The sequence below is a fragment of the Pipra filicauda genome, unplaced genomic scaffold (assembly GCF_003945595.2).
Source record: "Pipra filicauda isolate LSUMZ 115617 unplaced genomic scaffold, ASM394559v2 scaffold33_size4404698_pilon, whole genome shotgun sequence".
Taxonomy (NCBI): domain Eukaryota; kingdom Metazoa; phylum Chordata; class Aves; order Passeriformes; family Pipridae; genus Pipra; species Pipra filicauda.
This window is the reverse complement of record NW_024104465.1, coordinates 1078488-1101293: the sequence shown is the minus strand read 5'-3', so window position 1 is coordinate 1101293 and position 22806 is coordinate 1078488. Positions and strand designations below refer to the sequence as shown.

Below are 22806 nucleotides of genomic sequence, written 5' to 3'. Positions count from 1 at the left end.
AAGTTTGGCTTTGGGATATCAAGCACGAGACTGCTGCTCAGCATGGTCTGGGGACAACAGAAGAAAAGGAGGAACACAGGGCAAACTGGAAACTTCTTTTTGTGCACAGTCCTCTCCTGGAAGTAGGAAAAAGGGAAGGGCAGCTTCCTTTGCTGCAGATTCCAGCTGTTCTTTCAGCACAGCAGCCGAGCCAGGTGCCAGAGCTCGGCAAAAGCACAGAGCACAAGAGGTGCCTCAGAAAATGCAAACGGTTATTACACAGCTCAGGAGGAAAGTTGGTGTCTTCACTTGCAGAAAACAAACCAACCCAGAACCAACCACCAAACATATATTGTAATATAACCTCTGATATCAAACTCTGTGAAGTGCCCCAAGGGCAGGATTTGCCTCCAGCTCAGCTGTTCCCCACCTTGACAGCCCCAAGAGCAAGAAGCACCAAGACATTTGCAAGTCAAGACCCACAAGAGAAATACATCCAAGAAAGACAGACTTCCAGCACACACAACTTTGGGTTTGGCTACTAGCAGAATCTAGGGAAGCTCAACAACAGGATACTAGTTCTTTAGAGAGAAAACCAGGAATAAGACAAGCTGCCTCAGTATAGCTAAACATGAACACTCAAACCCAAAATACTGGGATTTGTCAAGACATCAAGCTGTAATTGTGATTATTAATGTCACATTGTAACTCACAGCATTTTTCAAATCAAGAGAGCCAGTACTGCTTTGGCAGCATGAGATGTTTTCTTTCTTTTAAATACACCAATAACCATAATCCTCACTTCAACAAAGTTGGGGTATTTTGTTCTTTAAACAGGACAATAGATGCTTATCTTGGCACAGCAAACATTCCTCCAAAGCCACACTTTGGCTTCCTTTCCCCCCTTTTTCTTTGACAGTATCCAAAACATTAGCCTCTCCAGACCCAAGCCAACACAGAAGCCAGTAGAAGCTGCAGGTAGTCAACCCCTCTCAAAAGTACAGGCCTCTTCAGAAACGTGGTTCTGGGGCATGAAAACTGGACTGAATATTCATGAAACACTAATAAGGGGCATTACTCCTACCACCAGAAAAAGCCATGGCAGATATCCCTTTTTTCCTTGCTGATAGCAACATTATCCAACAGATTTCATAAGTTTGTCTGTCTTAAGTGTCTGAAAAGGAGAGAAAGCAAAAGGCAAGATCTCCCTGCCCTCCCTCCCCTGTATCAGCACCCTGATAACACCATGCACCTGCCACATATGGACAAAGCAACAGGCTATGCAAATTGCCTGGGCACTACTTTGGAATGCAGCTGAAGGCAAGCGTGCAGCCCATGGCTTCTGCTGCCACCAGTAAATCAGAGCTTTTATTTGCACTTCATCCCGTGTGCGTCAGCACAGCCGCCCTCTGCCAGGCAGTGTCTGACTGATGCTGGGACCGGACGCGGGTCCCTGAGGGACATCGGAAAACAAGGGCTCAGAACAGCTCAGGCACAGAGATCACAGGGACAGCTCCTGGTTTATGTTGGTACTTCACTCAGGTACTTCAGCACCAGGCCCCAAGCCAGTGGAACAGCACGAGGAGGGTTTAACAGGCCAAAGCTTTACCTACCGAAAGCAGGAGATGTGCCAGGCTTCGTTGACAGTCTTGTAGAGGCGCTGCCCAGCAGCGATGCTGTCCCCACATCCCAGACATCTCCAGACTTCTTCACCTGCATGCAGGGATAACATGACAAACAGCAACCAGTTTACATCAGAGAAAACAAGGAATGCTGCCTCCCTCTTAAAGAATAACCTTAAATTAATTAACTGGCAGGAAAGTCTTCACACTTGGAAAGCTAAATCAACACCAGGCAGTCTGTAACTCATGAGAGTGGAGCTCCCAAATCAAACTCTGACATCTTAGATATTACTTTTTTTTTACTTCAGACATGACATCTGCTCCTTCACATTCTGGAGAAGGAAGCAATATGACTTTCCACATAAACCAGCTCAGTTATAGCTCTGCTAAAGCAGAGATTTCAGGAAGGCTGGCTGCTTCAGTACAACAATTCCCAAAGAGAACGACACTAGGCCAGGAAGCCACGCTACTGCTTCCCCCACACCACTGACTCAGCACACAGCGTTTGCTCTCATTTGTACAATTAAATGGATTTCCCAGAACTGAAAGAAAGGAAAGGCAAACTTTATTCAGTAGAGAACAACTTGACTACCGGGAAGGAATTACCCACTTGAATGAATGTTCCTGTAGAGGCTGTACAGCCAACGCCAGGCTACTGCCAGACTTAGGAAGAGAGAGTGATGCTACTGGCCTATTGCCCTTTCAGAAAATACTTAAAATAGTTATAATAGAGTTATAACAGTTTCTGCTAGAACTGCCAGAAAGCCCCAGAGCTGGTTCCTTAGATGCAGGCGAGCTAGGAAAACAGAATGAAAGCCTGTGCACAAAGAGCATTTGGCACACAGCTAAATGCTATCCCAAATCCCAACAGCAGTGCGGGCATACTAAAGAGTCAGGGATCTGGATGAGCACAGGAGGGCACAGCGAGCATATGCTGAGCAGATCTCAAACCTGTTTCTTCCTGCTACCAACAGTTTGCTTGCATTAAGGGCTGCATAAGGAAAAAAGTGCACTTAGAGAAGGAAAACCACAAACCACGAACTTCCATTTTCCAAAGAACATTACAACTCGGTAGTTGCTCAGGCAAGTTGATACCATGATTAAGTTCCTTGAAGCTACACAAAACGGAAGCCATCAGCCTTCCATGCACTTTGACCCCACCGTGTAGGTCAACAACAATGTTTAAAATTAACCAAGGTGAAGATCTTGCATGTTTTACACAAGTAGTGATTTAGGAGGAAAACCACTTGTTGCTCAGCCACAGGCACCACTCTCTCCAGCAGACTGGCAGCACCCAGAAACGTCTCCCCGCAGACTGCAGGGCTCAGAGGATTCATTCAAACGGGACATGTGGTGTAAGTTGCCACTTCTGTTCCCAACTGGGCATCGGCTCCACACCTGGGAGCACCTGCCCCTGTGCCCTCTTGCTCTCCAGAACACCAAGAATTGCACCTGAGCTCAGACCTGCACAGCAGAGTAAGGGTTAGGAGAAACTTGGAAAAAGCTGGCACTACCCGTGTTCTTCTATAAAGCAAATTGCTTTTCAGCACGCCAAACGGGCTTGGGAATAAAAGGCAAAGCCACACGTGCGTGTACCTGCGTGTACAGGCAGCAGAGACTCTCCTCTCCAAGCAGGGCAAGCCCTGTAAGTCAGCTGAACTTGTGGAATTGCTGCAGGCCAAAAACACCTGCAAACCAGACACCCTGCAGCTCCACGCTCCCCCTTCAGTGCCACCGGCACAAGGAACACATGTCAATGTGGTCAGCGGATCCCGTTAAAGTCCTGTAAAGACCGAGGACTATGCCACAGCTGACTAAAAGCAACAGATTCCTCCACAACCATCACACAGGACTTGACCCACGAGCTCCCAAGCCCCGGCAGCAGCCGCCTGACGCTGCTGCGGTGCTACATCTGTTTGAGCGTCCCTGGGAAGGCCGATTAGCTCAGAACGGAAACGAACAGTCCTAAATCCGACCGATACTGTTCAGTATCCAGGAGAAACGACGGAAATGAACAAAACAGAGCAGGAAACGGCGCGAAGGAAAGGCAAACGGACATAATCAATGTAGCAGGTCCTGCCGGGTCCCCCAGGACGGCAGGAATGTTTGAGGGGCGGCCAGCGAGGAGCGGCCCCGGCGGGCACCGGCCAAGACCCGGGGGCACCGCGGGACCCCGAGCGGGACACGGGGCCGAGGGCAGCCGGGCCGGCGGCACCCGCGCTGCAGGACCCCGTGCGGGCTGCGGCCGCACCTCCATCGCTTCCCCGCGGGGTTCGCTGCACCGGGACCTCCGGGAACCCCCCGCGCCGCGCGTGGAGCCGCGGACCGGCGAAGGGAACCACGGGCCGGCTGCAGCCCGCTATCCGGACACGGGCTGACACCCGGCCAGGGCGCGGGCTCCGAAGGCAGCGGCCCAGCCGAGTCCCGCAGGTGCCTCCTCGCGGCACAAACGACGCACCGGCGCCCGCATAACGGACCGGGGGGGAGCCGCGGCCTCGTGACCGCGCCCCCGCGCCCGTGGTGGCGGAGGGCGGCCCCTCCCGCGGGGGCGCGGCCCGGCCCGGCCCGGCCCGAGCTCACCTGGCAGCGCCTCCATCCCGCGCCCGCCGCCCGCTCCCGCCCGTCGCCAGCGGGTCCCGCCGCACCTGGACCCGCCTCCCGCGGCCCCGCAGCGCCGCGCCCCGCCCTCCTCCTCCCCGCGGGCCAATCGGCACCGCCCGCCCGCCGCTCCCGCCAATCCCCGCGCTGCCCCGCCCCGGTCGCCCCGCCCCTTCCGCGCTGGCGGCCAATGACAGCACGCGCTGCCCCCCGGCCCCGCCCCGCACGTGCCGTGGCGGGCGCGGCGCTGGGTGGGCCCCGCCCCTCCGGCCCCCTGAGGGAGGCGCGCCCCCGCCGCTCCCGGCCCCCCGAAGGAACGGCGGCGCACTCCGGTCAATGTAAAACCATTTTTTTTTTTTTAATTCTAAATCACTTTCACAACAGTGAAAATTAGTGAGGAGGAGAAGGAAGAACGGTAACGCACTAACCGAGCCGTCCGGGCCGTGTGCGGGCGGGTGCGGGGCAGGGGTACATACAAAAGCACACCGGGGAAAGGGGGGAACCAAGCGTTAACACTTTTAGACGATTTAATCTTGGAATTGCCCGAAAATAAGAGCTCTCAGTCATGTTTCTGCAGCCTCCTCTAAATGCATTATATCTCTCACCCATAGATGGAAGGCCCCCCAATGCATTAAAATTCCGTATTTTAAAACATAAGTCCTAGTTAAATATGTTTCAATACCTCTTGAACCTATTGCAGTCAGTTCTCTCTCCTCTTTATGGGAAAAAGGCTTCCAAGGGATACCCTGCTCCTCCCTGGGCGACCTCTGCTCCCAGCAGCGAGTTTCTCCACTCAAAAAGGAGAAGGAATCCATCCCTTCCCACCACATGGGCCCTCCCTTCCCATCAGCAGGTGGTGCTGGCTGAGCAGGAGAGGAGCAGGAGAGGAGCCCGAAGCTGCGACATTGCAGGACAGCCACACAAAGAGCCTTTCTCCTGGAAAGGGCCCCAGTTACATGTTATGCACTTGAGACGAACCCTGTGCAGAAGTTCAGCTTCCCAAAAGTGCCACACAACAAAAGCTGAAGCACCACTTCAACTATAAATAGTTGAGCAATATACTGTGCCAGATTATCATCCAGTCAGGTATAAATTTGACCACATGTGGCAAAACACTGCAGAAGCTTTGCAACATTCTACTTGCCAGATGGAGCTTTGGAGGTAGGCAAGTTAAACTTCAGTCATCCTCTGTCTTGACACTAAAAGTGAACAGTTTATAATCACATAAATAAGCTTCTACAACAATTAAGGTGTCCTGCCCAGGAACCTCTTCCATATACACTAGAAAAACCCCAAGCTATTGAAACAAAGTTTCTATTTGTTGATTTGTTTTGTCAGTTTTCTGTCTATTGCCAGAGAAGTCACAATATTCATCTTGCAGGAAATCAATGAGACTATCAGCGACCTGAATCGAAACAATCTAAAAACAATAAGAGAAAAAAAAATGGAATTGCCTAGTCAGAGAAATATGAAAACTGTTCATCTTGCTAGGGAATCTCTTGTATCTGCTGTTGTGAAGGAATCTACACAAATACATCAGGAGTACTCTTTAAAGCTGAATACCCAGCAGGATTCCAAAACAGCTACAGAGTGCTCACCTTCTGAAATATCCCCTCAGCACATTAATGGTTGTGGTCTCCTCCAGCACTTCAAATTAAACTCTTTGGTAGATACTGCAGAGACTCTTGTGCTGTGGCCGTTCTGCTGTGGCTCGGAGAAGCTGTGTGCACCTGCAGACAGAAGGTCTTCCAAGTGTTCCCTACCGTGCATGTGCTGGCAAAGGCAGGATCTCATTTTTCCTCCTGTGCAATTTTACAGTATGACAGGTTTAACCTCAAACCTCACGTAAAGATGCCTTTTGTTCCTCTCCCCGAACGAGCTGATCTCGGATCTGTAATAGGATTTTATTTGGAGGACATGACCTTGCGTAGAAAGTCTCAAAGCCTTGGGAGGGGATAACTGTCGCTACCGTGAGGAGGTTGTGAGGGGTGAGGGGATTATCCACGAGTGCAGCCCCGGGGCTGTGCAGAGCCAGGGGAGACAACACTGCTGGTCAGTGAGGAACTGGGCTGGGTGAGGCAGCAGCTGTGTCCAGCCTCACCCGGCTCCACAGCCAGAGAATCTTCCAGTGTCTGGCTCCAGCATGTTCAGGCTTTAAAAAATTGCAGCATAAATTTGTATCCCTTCTTCCAGCAGCCGTCAGAACCGCGTCAGGAAGGGGTTTCCATCACGCCGGGAAATAACAGCAGGAAAAGGAACCAGTCTCCGGACCTGGTTCCATTTGCACCACGTGCTGTGCCCAAAGAGTGTCAGCAGTGCTGCAGGTGATTTCCTGGAGAAGGCTGGATGTTGATGGAGACATTAAATAACATCTGCAGCTCTGGCAGATCCATCGTGGTTGCAAAGCATGAGACACTGGTCACACTGGAGAAGTTTCCTGACCTGCCCAGTCTACCTGGGGGTCCCTGTCTGTCCCACAGACCTGGTGTCACTGATTGGCACAGGATTTCAGAGCAGCACTCCCTTGGGAGCACAGCTCAACGCTAGGCCCGTGGTTTGTGGCAGGAACCTGTTGTACAAGATATCTGAGCTGAAATATGCTTTTTAACCAATGTTTAATTTGCAACTCTGGTGCAAAATGCGAGATTCCTCATTGTGCTGTGGTACCACCAATTCCTGAAGCCCATAGTTAGCTACGGAACCAGACCAAGAGGTTTAAAGTGGGATGGGGATGCAGTTTGTAACTGTTTCAGTGGCCTTGTTGGTCATGAATATATAGAATAATGGAAAAGATTTATGCAATCAACAGCCAGAACATTATCACCAGTGCCACAAACAGGAAGAGGCGGGAAAGGAACTGCTCATCCACATATTGAGGAGTCCCTGGAACAGCTGGAAAACAGGAAGTGAAAAAAAAGAAACAAAAAACAGTTCAGCTCCTTCCTCTTCTCCAGGATCATGCATACTCTGAACACAGTAGACAGTGCTGAGCCAAGTTCACTGTTCCCAAGGAACTTCACTACCTCTACCTGAGCTGCCTCTGTTCCTTCCCACCAAGGTGAAACCTCTGAACAAGGAAATGGTAAAAGGGTCAGAGCTGCCTGTGCAGCCCTGGCCAAGAGAACTAATGAAAAGCACATGAGCTCTAAAACTCAAGCTGTGCCTTTCTGGAACTGCTGGACTGAATCCACCAAGGAAAAACAGATAAAGGAGTTGGCTAAATTATGGCTGTTACAACAGCACATATTTACACACTCCTGGCTCAGTCACCACACACACAGATTTTTAGGGGACACTTAACTGTGGTTAATAGGGAAGGTAACTGGACCCAAGGATAGCACAGGACTGTGGCAACACAGCTGTGACATGAAGAATGAGTTTCTTCCTCGTAATTCCTGTGCCATATGACATGGTGGAAGATTTGCCAGGCACAACCATTCACAGAGGAAGTCCAGAAAATCCTGGGCAGTAAGTTTTCTTGTTCAAAACAGACAGACTCAGATTGTCTCCAGTGCAGATGGGGAAGAGGTTTTCTAGGGATTACTTAATTTTTAGAGAGCAAGGTCACCACTTGGAGTAACCCAACTGGTTTTTGTTAATCAAAACCAGTTACTTCTTGTGGAATACAGATGATTGTCTCAGAGATAAATTTCTGAAAAAGGAACAATCTTTGCATTCATTATTTCGTGGTACAGAGCACATTTAAATATTTCCTTCTCATCTTGCAGGAAATGGTCCTTTCCTGCTGTTTTCAAAATCTAGGTCTCCTTCATACACCCCTAGTGACTCCTTTTTATTATTAGAAACTCTAGTCCAATTTGTCTCATTTTTCAGAGGGAGTCTGCTGAGTACCAGAGGAGACATCTGAATTAAAAGGGAGAAGTCTCCAGTGCCACTGTCCCTCTCCAGTGCCACTGTTCTCCCGGGAGGGCCTTTAAATGATACGGAAGGGACAAACTTGCTTCTTTACGAGCCCATGTACAAACTGTGTCAGCCATAAACCATGTTCTGTGCTGGCCGTTTGCCCTCATGTTGTGTTTCTATTCACAGCACTTGTTATTGCTGAGAACATTCTGTCATTTTAGCAGGTTATTTGTTTCAGAGTTCCAAGGGAGTTTGTAACACGTGTTTGTGACAGGACCCTTGGCGGAGGTGGATCTGTGGTACCTGGAGGAGGTCGCCCGTCGTTTATGTTGAAGGCTGTTGCAAATATACCAAAGGGAAACGCCCCAATTCCAAAGGACATCTGGAAGCCACCATCACCAAAGCCAAAGCCCTGGAATCCCTGCAGAGAACAAAGCAGCAGGAGACAAAAAAGGTAACAATCATTTAAAGCCTATTTCAGAATATTGTGTAGAAGTGCAGACATTCCCTCCCTCTGGCTCTCCTCCACCTGAAGGAAGGCCATGCTGTCTGACAAGTTTCCCTCTGACACACTATTGTAAATATCTCCTTAGTTCTCCTGGTTTTAAAATGTTTCACACAGTAGCAAACTTTGCAGAGAAACCCAAAACTTTGAGAAAATGAAAACTAGGAACCACAGTTTTTGCTTGAAAGCCACAAGTTCACAAAAGTGTATCTGAAACATTTCTCAGCTTAAAGTAGTAGATATTTGCCAATGTATCAAAATCAACATTACCAATCCTATTTAGAATGTCTAAACAATGTATTGTGTGTTAATAGCTATTAGCCACATAACTATAAGAAAGGCATTTAAAAAAAATAATCTACATTGATTTTCTTGATACATGTGTGTCATTCAAACACTCAGTGAAGTGATAAATTGCCAGTGGGATGCAAAGAGCATTATAAGGAATAGTACAAAAAAAAAATTTACCAGGGGGACTCTAATTAAGGTGTCAGATAAAGTCACCTGGGGCAGGAATGCAAGACATAAAGAAAGGAGGAAAAAAGGAAGAGTTACAATGCAACACTGACCCCATGGGATCCAGACTAAAACACCACATCAAGTCAAAAGACAAGTCTTGTGAATGGAGATGAATCCTGCTGTGGAGAAGCACTGTGCTACTGGAGAACCAGCTGTGTGTGGATCTAGAAAGTTGTGTCATGTTTAAAAACTGCTGAGAGCCCACACTTCTGTAATCCAGCCACCTGCCCTCTCATCTCAGAACTGAAACAGTGATACCAATTCTGAAAGACCCTCTGGTCTGTCACCTCCCAACAGTGGGAGGACAAAGATGATTTCACTCATATAATAAAAGCCAAACATTTCTGGACCGAGCCTTGATTTGAGGAGTTGGTCTTTTGACTGTGACTCTTCTCAAGGACTTTGCCATAAACTATGAGGGACAGCAAAGCTCTCTGTGTGCAGGTACAGGGCTTGTAGGGAACAGGAGGGCAGCATCACTGCTGGTCTTTGTACCAGACTCCTCTGACTTCCAGCAGCACCAGCTCAAAGGTTCAAACAAGGTGCAGGAGCTGATTTAATAAGGCAGCAACTCCCTTAACAGCTGAGCTCCCAACATATTCAATACAGAAATGTGCCTTAATCACACCCAGCAGAGTTGTTTGCCTGCAGCATGAGGCAGATAAATCCTCTCTGAGGACCCCAGGCTGTGTTACATGGAAATGTGCCATTGTTTCATCAGGTCCTGCTGAAGAACTGTCCTACTGCCTTCTCCCACGTCTGCTCAGCCTGTGCCAGCTGCACTCCATGTCATCTCCTCAACAACACCAGAGATCCCTCTCCACATGAACATGTATCCAACAGATACCTTCTTTCTTTTGCTTGTAATGCCATGGTACAGTAACATCCCACAGAAATTATAGAAACAGGTTTCAGTGCCAGAAATCCCAGTTCATACATGAATTATGTATTTCCATGACAGGTATATTTTGATGGAAACACACTTCCACAATGGATTTTCAAAGCAAAGTGTTCCTTGTATTTACATGGGAAACAATTGAGCATGAAGAGCATTTCCAGTGATACCACACTGGGCCATTTTCACAAAGCACAATCCAAGTTAGCCCGTTCTTTGGGATGCTAAAGAGTACTGTAGGAATGGAGTTTTCTGCCACACCACAGCTATGAATGATTCATGACCAGCCAACTGGGGATGAGCAAGATGTGTAAGCTCACACAGGATCTCAAGCACACACTGTGTCCTCCAGGAGGAATAAATACCACCATCAACAAAAACAACTCATCAGCCCGAGCTTGTTTCTTCACTTACCCCTCTGTTCTCTGGTTCAGGTCTCTGTCCTTGGGGTCGTGGTGGAGTTTTCTCTCTGCAGGAAGTTATGAAATTAGCTCAAGTGCAAGGACACATGACAGCAGTGTCTGCAATAGCCTGGCTAATAAGGCAGAGCAACCACAAAGCTCGGTCCCACAGGGCCAGGCTGCAGCAGAGCTGGAGCAGTGTGTGAGAGAGCCAACCCCCAGCTCCTGGACCTTCAGCAGCACATCCCCAAATTATTGCTGTGCTTTTGAATAACAGAAGTCCCATTGCAAAGGCTAAAAACTCAGGACACGAACATTTTATAGGAGCTTATCCAGCCAGATAACAATCATTGCAACCTGCCACTTGTAACTGATAATTAACACCCAGTTAAAATTCAAATGAATTGCCAGCAGAACATGAAATGAGGTGTGTAAACCCAGGCCCTGAAAAAGCCAGAAATATTTGGCAGAAATGTCAGTTCTATCTATCTTTTGACAAAGTATTACGAATTATGAATCCAGCACTTTGACAGTTTAATCTTAAGACAGCTAACTAAAGTTTCATCTTTAGCTTTCAAACGAAAATAGTTGTATTTAGGTTTCTTACCTGGGGTCCTGCTGCCCAGTGCTACCTCTTCCATACAGAGGAATAACTTTATCTCGACTGATTCCTGCTTTGCATACAGGACACACTTGCCTGTTTGGCCTGGTCTCTAGCCACTAAAAGAAAGGACATGATAAGGAAACTAGTAAAAGACCATGAAACAACAATATCCAAACCTCATTTGCAGCCAGGCAGAGAGACTTTAGCAATTCCTCAGAAAGCCCCAGAGCAAACCATTTTAATAAGTACCAAGTGCTCTCCAAAATGGAGCTGGCACTTTGGCTGTTGTTCTGGTATGATCCACTTGCTGATGTGCACACATTCAGACCTGCCCTGGAGTAAAATATGAAGAAATAAACAGTGCCAAGAGTCCTGCACAGGCCCAGGGCTAAGTGCAGACACCCTCCTTTCACCCAGCTTTTCCATAAGGTACCACAATGTAAAACATTACAAATGCAGAGAGAAGTACACCCAGCACTTAAACCTGCAAAGGAACCCCCTACAGTAATTCTACCAAAACTGGAAATACTCAGGTGGAACAGAATTAGGTTTTCATGCTGAAAGAGCAGTTTGCAAGGTGGTGCACATGCAGTTGCATTAGCAGGTTGTGATTGCCCTGGAGAGAAAAGCACATTTAAAAAGAGGGGGATACTCCAGAGAACCAAGGGCTTTATTGAGCAACAGGAGCTGATGAAAGACAAAGTAAAAGGAAACCTGTCTTACCTGATGTAAACAAGGCCAACTGTGAGCATTCCCAGGACAATTTGTTCGCAGAGCAGAAAAAGGGGGAAAATAGAATTAGTTACTGACAACTCGATCCGACAAATGTACACGGACAGCACGGCTTGGCCACAGCAGAACCCTGGAATCCAGCTGGGCCAGTTCTGTAACCTCCCATTAAAGTAATTTCTGAAAGTACAGCCCAAGACTGATCTCCACTGGTTCTTTCAGGTTACACAATCTAAGTTGCAAAGGTGGTTCTGTGCATATCCCCTTCGATTCCTCGTCCTCTTCCACACCAAATGCCCACACAGAGGCTGCATCAGTCCTGGGGTTCACTGTGCAAACTGGCTATTCTGACACCATGAAAAGATATCTCTGAGCTAAGGTGCAAATGAGCAAGATGTCAGTAATGAGACTTCAGGATCTTAAAAGATTTAGCTGAAACATCAGCCACATTCACAGAATCATGGAATAACTCAGGCTGGACAGTACCTCAGGTAGCCTGTAGTCTAACCTGATGCTCAGAGCAGGGTCAGCTATTGAGTCAGACCCAGTTGCTCAGGGCAGAAAAATTCCCATTATACAGATTAAATTAATATGGCAAATTAAAAAAAGGTCAAAGAAAACAAGGCTACAAGACAAAACTGCAAACAGCCATCTGCTCTCAAAATGGTCTTGACAACCCTATTCAGACAAGACACATGCTATTTTTAAGGTTCCATTCTTCCAGATCCCTTTGTGCAATAATTCAATCTAATTTTATCTTAACAAGCCATTAGCCAGTGATTTTCCATCTCCTCAAATGAAAAATCTGGATTTTCAGATGTTACGTACATTTACACAGAAAAGAAATGTTCTTTTAGGCCTCTTTTTATTAAAGATTTAGCCTACTGTGTAAAATAACCCCCCAAACCCCCACATTTGGCCATGTCAATCCCTAACAACTTCCTAACATTCAAGAAAGAGTATATTCAAACCAAGTTACCCAAATTAGAAATGCTGCACGTGTATTATATCTGTGCTGTACATTATTTCCATGTCAGATCAAAGAACTGAAAAGTTCCTATTACAACTGCAATACCATGGAAAAAGAGAAATACCCCACATGGAAAAGCTTATTGCCTATTTTTTTTTCCTTTTTATGGTTTCAAAGGAAAAAACAGCCAAGCCTGTGGGAGAAACTACAGTTTGGCCTCCATGACCTGGATTCAAAGGCAGGTTTAGGTCTGCACAGGTTAGAAAGGTCTAAAGAAGATATCTGTGCTAGGCCAGACAGCACAAATAAAATAACACACAAAACCAAGCAGTATCAATGAGCTCTGAACTGTCTGTGTGGGGCTGCTTGTTTGCTTTTACAGAATAATCACAATATTCTGAGTTGGAAGGGACCCACAAGGCTCATCGAGTCCAACTCTTACAGGAATGGCCAGAAGTACAGAAGTTTAAGATGCAAGAAACCCCCTCCTGGACCGTGAGCAAAGAACAACAGCCGAGAAGCTTCTCCTAAACCAAACCCATGGTCCTTACTCATTTTATACAGGACATTGGGCATCTGAAATTATAAAAAGCACAGGATTCTATGGGATCAGCTGGATGGTGCTGATCTAGGGGCTGAGCTGTGGGGGTGGGAGCACTTACCAGAAGAGGTGCCCACACAAGCTGATCACTGCATCCTTGGCAGTGTCCAAGCAGATGTTACATTCAAAAGTGTTGTCCTGATTAGTGTTGTCCCCGGGACCGTTACTGCTGCTGCCACTGGTCCCTCCAGTGCTGGAGCTCTTGGTTGATGCAGAAGCTGTGGGTCCTTTGCTTGCCATCCTCAAGAACTACCCAGACACAAGGTCAAGAAAATTTTCCTGTTGGAATCCTAGCAGTGAGAAAGGGGAAAAAAAACAAACAAACCCAACTTCGTGGCATTATAACATTGCATTCTGGTCCTGTTCCAAACTGGTAGTGATTTATCTAAGAAGCTCTTGAATCCTGTTGTTGATGGTTTTAATCTAACATAGCCAAGAGGGATCTTTTTTTAGAAACTAAGCTACTTTACAGTCCTGTAGTATGACCTGGCTGGTGTGTGACCTGTATTTTACTGTTACTGATAAGCAACTGAGATCCACAGCCAAAACAAACCCCCTGTATTTTCTCAGAAATGCCATTTGCTGGAAGAGGAATGAGCTCACCTAGTCACACACGCTCTTCCAAAATTCAAGACAAGTTAGAACTGCAAGTGCAGCCTGAAATGGGATTTAATCATGAAGCCATTCTCAGTTTGGACAGACTGACAATGCAGAGTTCAGTGTTCATTACTTTGGAATATTAATGATAATAATGATAAGCAAAGGCAGCTTAGAACTTGATTTGTCTCCTGAGCCGTATATTGCTATCACAGCAATGTGTTGATACAACTATCAAACATTTCTAGTACTTTCAAACTATCAAGCATTTCTAATGCAGTAGTAATGCAGAAGTACTAAAAATGGTACCTTAATGCTCTTTAATTTTACTCACTACTCATTAACATCATCATATTTAGCAGAGAACACCATTTATTTTATTTCAGTAGCAACAACCTCCACAGTCTCATCCTTGATATGTAAATTCCACAGTACCTAAATCTTTGAGACTCAGCACAAGGCATTTACATTTCCAGAAACACTCTTAACAGTGTAATATTTTTAATCTAAGAACTAAGAGAGTTTCAGCAGTTAGATATATTAATTCACTAAAACAAAAATGTTTAAAATATTCCACTGTGCTTTCCATGAAACTCTGACATGTTGCTGCTGCAGGAACAGGAATACTTAGTTAAGGTTATGAGAAAAAACAGGTGATTATCTGGCCTTTTTGCAAGTGTACAAACAGTGAAGCACTTTCAAAGGGCAACTTGAATTTTTCAGAGGAATTTTTTTGCAAACTCACCCCACGGGCATTAAAGGCTTTCCTTGGTGTCACCTCTTTGTAGCAGAGCTGCAGAACAGGTGCAGGGCAGCAAAAGAAAACCTCAGGATCTCTGGCTGTTGCTGCCAGCAGCTTTTTTCATACCATACAGTCCCACAGCACGGTCAAGGAAGCCTCACACTCAAGCCTGGTGAAGTATTGCAGCAGAGACACTCAGTTCCAGCAGGTGGAATGTATTTCTGCAGAGCTTTTTCACTCAGTTACATCATTTTGCACAGTGTCCCAGAAGGGCAGCTTTGTATTCACAGATGCTGCACTTCAACATACGCTGCTTTCAGCAGTGCTGACTCTCAGCATTTCACACCATGACTTCATTTACACTCAGTGCATTGCACAGAATCCAAATTCCTGTCGGTTCAAGGCAGATGGAAATGCTGCCAGCCCATAAACTATATGCTAAAGACACTTGGATTTTTCACACATCCTTACTACCAGAATCTTCAGCCTGTCTTACTCAGTAGTTTATGTGAAAACTCACCAACCTGGACCCATATATATATATAAATATCAAAATGTAGAAAACCTCATTAAAACTAAAGAGTTCAACACACTGTAAAAAACACAGCATTACTTTATGGAATGGGCACAAGAAATGTCTGGGTCTTATGTGTCTTATGTCTTGACATATAACACAAGGAAAGGATGTAAAAGAGACAAATAAATTAATTTCTGTGTTCCTTGAAACCATGTGGAAAAAAAAGTAATTTTCTACAAATTAAATTCCATAAATTTAACAGCACAAATCTGGAAACTTATCAAAAAGATAAAATCTGTATCTTCACCAGCACCTACTAAAAAAACCCTTAGCTTTCAGTAACTATGAAAAATTAATAAATCATTAAGTTACTAAACTATCAGTATGAAATGAAATGAAATAAAATGGTTAAGAAGAAGAAGAAAGATGAAAATGATACAACACAAGAGGTACTGGATCTCCTGTCCCAGAAGAGGGTCATTCCTTAGTCTGTACTGGGGATCCCCTCCTAATTATTTGTCCACTGGCTGATTGGGCCCAATGACTTATTAGGATATAACCAATTTAAAATATAAAAAATATATCAAAACACAACAGTAAAAATAATCAGTCTCATCCTGAAAAGCCTTCTCACACATTTGCTCTTGTCCCTGGGATATCATTTAACACACCCAGGTCTGTAACAAGTGCTGCTGGGTCTGTTCATCTGCCAGTCCGGCTGCACGTGTGCAAAGAAGCAAACATGAAACAGTATCCAGTGGCTCATTTCCATTTGTTAATCATATATTGTGTCACTTGTAAGTGTGCCCTGTGGACCCTGAAGTCAATGTTCAACTGCAAATTCACCTGCTCTGAGTGTAGAACGAGCTCAAAATTGTTGAACTGTCACTTGAACTACCTCAACTCTGAGACAAAACTCTTTAGGGAAAAAAACCCCAAACCAACAAACCATAAGCAAACCACACACTAAAAAACCCAACAATCAAGACAACAGGCCAAACCAACCCCATTTTCATTTTGATTTAGAGTTCAGAAGGAAGACTGTGAGTACACTGGTATAGAAGATGACTTTTGGGGTTAAGTAAACAGAATTTAGAGTGGCCAGTGGAGGTTTGCCAAACTCTGGTCTCCAAATCAAGCCCAGAAGCATGATAAGTAGCAAACAAGTGAAAGGATATAAAAATCAGCTGATATCTAACAGAGAGCATTTAAAGATCTTGTCTTTTCTCCTTACTTTTTTGCTCTTTAGGTATTGACAGGAAAACAGCATCTTTGTTACTTAAAAGCCACCTATATTAGCTGTTTATTTCCTTTAAATCATGATCCCTATGATATCCCAACAGACCGTTCTGACATTTACTACACCCGAGAATCAAGCAGATGAACAGTTAAGAAACAAGGAACTCTACTTCAAGTCAGCTTCCTAAATAAAAAAGTCTGGTGGAGCTGAAGACATGGAGGTGAAGATACATGAGACGGTGGAACTGGTCCTCCGGGAGGCACACGGGACACTGGGACAGCCGGGAGCTCCACGATGGGGGTAAGTGCAAGGGAGGGGCTGTTTTAGTATTTTCAATGTATTGTGTAAGCACTGGGTACAGATCTCACCAACTGGCAGCAAGAAAGACCTTTTACTGCAGGAGCTGAATGGCTGCTGTCACAGGTCACGTTTCTGAACCCAGCAAATGAGAATGACTGCATTTGCCAAGGTGCACTGACCCAACCCTAAAAACATAGGAAAAACGCTTCAAGCCAGACTGGCAGAGTTTCCACTACAAGTTAAAGCATGCAGAAAAAAAAAAAAATCTTACTTTATCTAGGATTACTGAAATTGAAATAATCCAAAGCTAGTTTGTTTGCGAAACAAGCTCGGATTTAGTTCCTGAACCTTTTGCAGTTTAAATCAAAAAGAAAACTTGTTGGATTATTTTTCTTGTCACTACAGTGACATTTTCTGACACGTGTGACAAATTTTAGAAAAGGAATATTAACATCAGAAATTCTATCTCAACCAAAAACTAACACTCAGAGTAGTATAAATACACCCACTCAAAAGTCAAACAAAAATCTAATACCTAACCTATTACAATTGCCTGGGCTTCAAGTACAACAGCAGGTAACCTCAGCTGATAATTGCTGACAGGGCCTAGAAGAAAGTACACTGACTTCTTGACAGTCACTTTTAGATAGTCTTGGCAAACACTACTGTCCTTCTGTTAATCATTAAATATCCATTTATCTCTCGATACCTTTTTACTCTTTTCTGTCTCCCAAACCTGTTACATTTTAACTCCTTGGGAACATTTCCCAAGTTCATCTTTTCACTTCCTGCAACCTGCACAGCACCGGGCACCAGCTTTTCAGTATTAGCACGAAGTGGTCTCAAAACTCATGTGATCACTTGCTCTTGCAAAACCAGCCATTTGCCTTCCAGCCCAACGTGCCCTTGCTTGGCCTCGTTTCTTTAATTGGGATTCTGCAACGTACTTCTGTGTTACGTCCCCTGTTCCCGGGGAGAGGGCCCAGCTGAGGGGCTGTTTTGGGAACCCCAAGGATTCGAGGCACCTCACGAACGCAAACAGTGAAAAACCTCAAGCGATTAAAGTAATTACTTTTTTTATCCATTCCATAAAGGTTTAATATAGACCCTAAGAAAAACCTTTTGACAAAGATATTATCCTCTTACCTCACAAAGTCCAAAGGGAAAAAGAAAAAAAACAAACCAAACAAAGAGCACTGCTATAAGCACTCGGGTAATGCTGCCCGAGCTGGGCTGCAGCGCCGTGACAGGGACGTGCCGGGCTGACCGGGTTAGCAGAAAACGTGAAAATAACACCAAATACGACAGCAATGACGTGGTTTGAGAAGCAATAGGCGATTCTTAACATATAAGTAATTCTCGAAATGTTAGTAATGCCATGTACCAGAAACTGATGCCCGCGACGTTGCCAGGGCCAGACCCCTCTACATACCCAGAGCCGAACCCATCTGTCGCGACAGCGGGTCCGGCCCGGCCGCAGCGCGAACACGGGGCCCCTGCGGGCCCCAGCCCCGGGTTTCGGGGCAAACTCCGGCCGGCAGCGCCGGGCCCGGGCCGGGGCCGGACACAGGCCGGGCCTGCCGGGGCACCGGAGCCACCGGGCGATCACGGGGGTCCCGCCGCGCCCCCGCCCCGCTCGTTCGGAGCCTCGCGGCGGCCCCGGCTCCCCCCACCGCCCCCCGGCCCGGCCCGGCCCTGCTCACCGGCGGTGCGGGCCCCGCAGCCCCGCTCGAGCAGCCGCTCCGCCCGCGCCCGTCACCTGACGGCCCGGAAGCGCGGCCGGCGGAAGGGACCGGGGCCGGGGCCGGGGCCGTTCCGCCCGCCCGGCACCGCCCGCGGCTCTCCCGGGCCCGGAGGCGCTGCCCCGGCGGCCCCTCCTGTGCGGCCCCCCCAGACCCGCACGCGGGCGTTACCTGCGCTCCGGCAGAACGGCCGGGGCTGCTCGGCCCGTTCCGAGCCCCCGCCCGCGCCCCCGGGCACCCGAGCGCTGCGGCTGCCCCGGTTTGGCTGCCGGGGGAGGTGTCCAAACGGCGGCCTCTGGGGAGAGCACAAAGTTCTTACTGAATGCGGAGGGAGGGAAGGAAGGAAAAGGAAGGAGCTTTGAGGGAAACAAATTGTTCAGATGTGAACAAACAAATGTGAGCAGAGCATTAGGATTGGAGCACGGGAGCATCTTCAAGATGGGAACAGAGAGCCTGATAAAGGTATTTAGAGCTTGATAAAGGTATCTGTACGGCTGTGAGAAAGCCCGGGGTCAGAGGGACCAAAAACAGGGAGAGGAGGTGACCTGGGGTCTGAAGGAACAGGTCAGAACTGAGAGGTGCCTGAGAAGGCACCTCTGAAGGCTCTGTCCCAGCTCTGAGGGCACCTCACCAATCCTGAGGACTCCAAGGTACAAAACAGCCCAAAACTGCTTGTTTTACACAGTGGAGAATGGGTTAATCTTAAACCAGCTGAAGATGAGCCTTATGAAGGAATAGTTAAATTAAGGGGGGTTAGTGCCAAGGGAGACTATTGGAAAGAGCCCAAGGATATTGTCAGAGGCCTGTCTCACACCTGGGCTGAGACTGCACATCCCTACTGTGAAGGGTGGAACGTACAAGCCAGGAGTGTCCAGCAGTGTAAAAACACAGCTCTACTGAGCCTTTCTGCTGCTCTCAGCAGCACAGAGCCCTGGCAAAACCCATGGAAAAGGGGTCTCCCAGAAGACCACCTGGAGTTGCCAAATGTGTTGATGTATCACACTGGAAAATTTCTAGTTGAGGTGAAGATGTCGTGTGTGAACATGGCAGTGGTGGTGGCATGGGGAGCACACAAGGCAGTTCCACCCTCAGGAGCAGTGTATTTACTGTCTGTGAAAATCTCTCTAACAAGGCACTCTTCATTTTCAACCAGTCAGGAAAGCAGCAGGATTTGGTACAGCTTCTGTATTCAAACAAAAATTTGGCATCTCAGTGTAGTAGCTGATTAAGAAGAATTTAAGGAGACCCCAAAGATAGGGGCCATATCCTCCTGATGCTGATTAAAACAGGGATGAGCTTATGAAATTCAGATCAGCTCGGACTAGTCACTGTGTATGTTAAGACAATTACATATGAAAAGCGAAAAATGGTTGATTTCGGTGTTATAATGGGAATAAGTAATGGTCTGGTAACAGTGGTAGAGTGCTGAGGATCTTATTACAGTCACTGACTCCTTCCACATCCTTTAGTGCCAGGTATTCTCTCTTTCTCCACAAATACTAAAGCGATACTGCTATTTAACTAAGGGTTTTCTGGTGTGGTTGGTGTGTTTAACACTCCTGCTCCGTGTGAGCTGTTGATGCTGAGGAACACCGAGATATTTTCCTGTGGGGCTCGTGGGAGGGGAGGCTGCTCAGCCAGGGATGGACATGGAAACCGGCCGTCACCCCCAGCAATTTCCCACGCGCGGGCACCGCTGCTCCCCGCGGCACAAACCCGGCCCGGGTCTGTCCGTGGGGGTGCCCCCGCTGCCCCTCGGGGGTCTCGGGTGGGAGGGTCTCGGCAGACGCGGGCGGACTGCAGCTCCCGGCATGCCCCGCTGTTGGGCTGCAGCTCCCGGCATGCCCCGCTGTTGGACTACAGCTCCCGGCATGCCCCGCTGTTGGGCTGCAGCTCCCGGCGTGCCGCGCGCCTGCAACATGGCGGCGCCCAGAGGCGTCTCGGGCCCGGACACCGACACCGGCAGCAGCTCGGACTCGGACGGCGGCGGCGAGGCCGCGGCGCGGTTCCGGGAGGCCGCCTGGGACTGTGCGGCGCAAGCGGCGGCGGCTGCACCACGGGCGGAGCCACGTGGCGGTGAGGGGCCGAGAACAGCCGCGCTCTGCTCTCCGAGTGTTCTGCTCTGCCCTTTCTCCTCTCTCCTTTTTCCCTCTCCCTCTCCGGGTCCCTCCGCAGCGCCTCCTGCCCCGGGGGCTCCTCTGTGCCGCGGTGCCGGTGTGGGAGCCGGGCGGGGCCCTGCCCAGGTCATGCCCGGCCTGGAGCCCCTTCCTGGCAGGACTGGCCGGAGCCAAGTTTCCCTTTACCCTCATAACTGTTTCCCCCCCCCCAAAGGTGGGCGAGAGTTGCCTTTCGGGCACGATTCTTTATGCTATAACATGTGGCCGAAGGGGGTTAAAGAGGTCGTTAAAGAGGTCCTGGAGCAGGTCTTTTAAACGTGTTTTTGCTTCTTCCTTTTCAGGTGGCTTTAGGAAGGATGGGTTACAGCCCAAAGATCAGCCAAGTCTGAGGTATTTTTTCTCCTGTTTTCAGACTTTCATGTTTCACTGAAGAAAAAATTAATGTATGTTGTATTTGGGCTGTTTACAGTTAATACCTTGTGATAATTCTCACTGGAAGGGCCTGCTCTGTTTTGGGAATTAGCCCAACCATAATCTGAAATTATGGTTAAATCTGAAAAAGATAGTAAGTTTTTTTATAAGTACATTTGTCATCCCTCTACCAGCAGGGAAATATAGAAGTTGAAAACTTACTGCTGCTGTCATTTACAGCCTTAGTTCCACTGTCAGAAACTGCCCAACTCTGTAAGTGTCCCATGAAGGAATTAGTGCAATTACATGTATTACAGTCTCTTGTCTCCTGTTTGGGTGAGGGCACCAGGTGTTTCTGGCCTTGAAAGAGAATAATCCTTGTTCTTGTTCTAAACGGGCGGGAGGTGAACGGCTGCCAGGAGGGTGACAACGAGCTCCACACAACCGCAGAGTTCAGAGCACACGTGGCCAAGAAACTGGGAGCAATGCTGGACAGGTATGGGCAGGCAAGGCTGAAAAGGTTTGTTCTATGGATCAGCTACACTGATGCTTTTTGTGTGCTGAACCCAGGAAATTCAACGTCATCTTGTCTCCTTCATTCCTGTATTTAGTGCAAGCTTCCAATGTTCCCTGATCTAACCTTGCTGATGTGCTGTGCCCCTCTGGTAAAGATCCTGTGCAGCACTGCCTGTGACCATTTGCCTCTGTGGTGAATGTGCTGTGGAGAGGGAAAAAAGTCGAATTTGGGTGCCTTAGCACTTTGGTCATTTAAAGGGTGGCATGGGAATCTTCCATTTGTTCTTACAGTCTAAAGCAGTGCCCAATTCAGGGTTGTGTTGGCAGTGTGCCTCTGACTGGGCTGTTCAGTGTGTAAATATGGCCCTGGAGAACTAGAATTCCCGGTGTTTAGAGCTGGCTTTAGAAAGGCTGCTTTTAAATCATTCCTGTGGCATGTGTTGCTGAGAGGAGAAGGCCTGGTCTGCCCTGAAAGCAGGGACCTGAGGCAACCTCACTAACAAAAAAGTGTAACATCTCCCTCTAGTCTTGTTTCCCAGAAATATCCAACTTGAGCTGAGTTTGCACAAACCTAAGTTCTGACTGGAGTTTTCTGTGTAGTTTTGTAACTGTCTTGAAGGACTCATCAGGACCTTCTCAGACCTCTGTGCCACAGTCTGACTCTGCAGATGATGGTGAGTTCCAGTCTCAGCCATTGTGACTGTGTTGGTTAAGTGATGACAAGTGGGATGGATCTTGTCCATCACCAACTAATTAGTTGTACACCCAACTAATAAACATTTGCAATAAAAGATTTTTCTTAGTGCCTGTGAGGGCTGTTGCTTTGCAGCTGTGACCTTTGTGCCCCAAGTCCTCCCACACAGTCCCAAGTAATTGCTGTCAAGCTCTGTAGCAATACAGTAACAGTAGTGAGGCTTCCAGGGAGATGGCTGTTGATTGCTTTCACCTCTGTTTTATATCATGCCTAAAATTCCCCTTCCCATACTTCAGGTTTTCGCCTCTTCTCTTCCTCTGTCCCTGGAGACTGTGGGAAACCAGAGCCTTGCCCTGCAGCAAGGAGGAGGCGCCCAGTGAGCTCCAGGTGAGGTGTTGGCAGCTGCTTTGCTCTTCAAGGACTGTTGCATCCCACATTTCAGAGGCAGCTGGAAATCCCACGAGGGAACAGGAAGCTGAAAAGCTGGAGGAGTGTGTATTCATGACTCTGACACTGGACTAGACCAGAATTTTGTTTCTTATTTTAGTGCTGGGGGAACTAGAAATGTTTGTGGGAGATTTTCTTTCCCCTTCTTGTGTGTGTAAAGAGCATCCTGGCCTTCCATCTGGTTAAATGCAAACTG

At 47.5% G+C, this 22806-nt stretch overlaps 3 protein-coding genes and 1 long non-coding RNA gene across 15 annotated transcripts in view; 2 read left to right on the top strand and 2 right to left on the bottom strand.

Annotated features, from left to right (window-relative positions):
• LIMK2 (LIM domain kinase 2) overlaps window positions 1–4243 on the bottom strand; it is a 31339-nt gene extending 27096 nt beyond the window's left edge. The window contains exons 1-2 of one of the 3 annotated variants that reach the window (XM_027714150.2): window positions 4182–4243; window positions 1593–1692 (exon numbers count right to left, since the gene is read on the bottom strand). In XM_027714150.2, the coding sequence (XP_027569951.1) occupies window positions 1593–1692; window positions 4182–4197 (116 nt within the window). In that variant the 5' untranslated portion in view covers window positions 4198–4243. Of the gene's footprint in view, window positions 1–1592; window positions 3210–4181 lie in introns of those variants that run through there. The other 2 variants (XM_027714149.2, XM_039384124.1) reach the window with 2 other exon arrangements.
• Window positions 1–10042, top strand: part of LOC113984268 — a 29282-nt gene extending 19240 nt beyond the window's left edge. The window contains exons 3-4 of the long non-coding RNA XR_005564589.1: window positions 8338–8517; window positions 9809–10042. This is a non-coding gene — a long non-coding RNA (uncharacterized LOC113984268). The remainder of the gene's footprint in view (window positions 1–8337; window positions 8518–9808) is intronic.
• Window positions 5525–18641, bottom strand: RNF185 (ring finger protein 185). Of its 3 annotated transcripts, XM_027714159.2 has the most exons (8): window positions 18387–18521; window positions 14630–14795; window positions 13349–13577; window positions 11711–11729; window positions 10991–11103; window positions 10397–10451; window positions 8367–8484; window positions 5525–7091 (listed from the first exon to the last, which is right to left on the bottom strand). In XM_027714159.2, exons 3-8 carry the CDS (start codon window positions 13525–13527, stop codon window positions 6994–6996), a joined length of 582 nt encoding a protein of 193 aa, XP_027569960.1. In that variant the 5' UTR covers window positions 13528–13577; window positions 14630–14795; window positions 18387–18521; the 3' UTR covers window positions 5525–6993. The 3 variants fall into 3 exon arrangements, with proteins under 3 accessions (XP_027569960.1, XP_027569964.1, XP_027569963.1); XM_027714163.2 differs by lacking the exons at window positions 14630–14795; window positions 18387–18521 and adding an exon at window positions 18597–18641; XM_027714162.2 differs by lacking the exon at window positions 14630–14795 and having other exon boundaries at window positions 18387–18522.
• A 1556-nt stretch (window positions 18642–20197) lies between these two features.
• Window positions 20198–22806, top strand: part of CUNH12orf43 (chromosome unknown C12orf43 homolog) — a 28670-nt gene continuing 26061 nt past the window's right edge. For all 8 annotated transcript variants that reach the window (XM_039384136.1, XM_039384135.1, XM_039384133.1 and 5 more), the window contains exons 1-5: window positions 20198–20501; window positions 20884–20932; window positions 21351–21449; window positions 22070–22143; window positions 22460–22550. In XM_039384136.1, coding sequence (XP_039240070.1) covers window positions 20237–20501; window positions 20884–20932; window positions 21351–21449; window positions 22070–22143; window positions 22460–22550 — 578 coding nt within the window. In that variant the 5' untranslated portion in view covers window positions 20198–20236. The remainder of the gene's footprint in view (window positions 20502–20883; window positions 20933–21350; window positions 21450–22069; window positions 22144–22459; window positions 22551–22806) is intronic.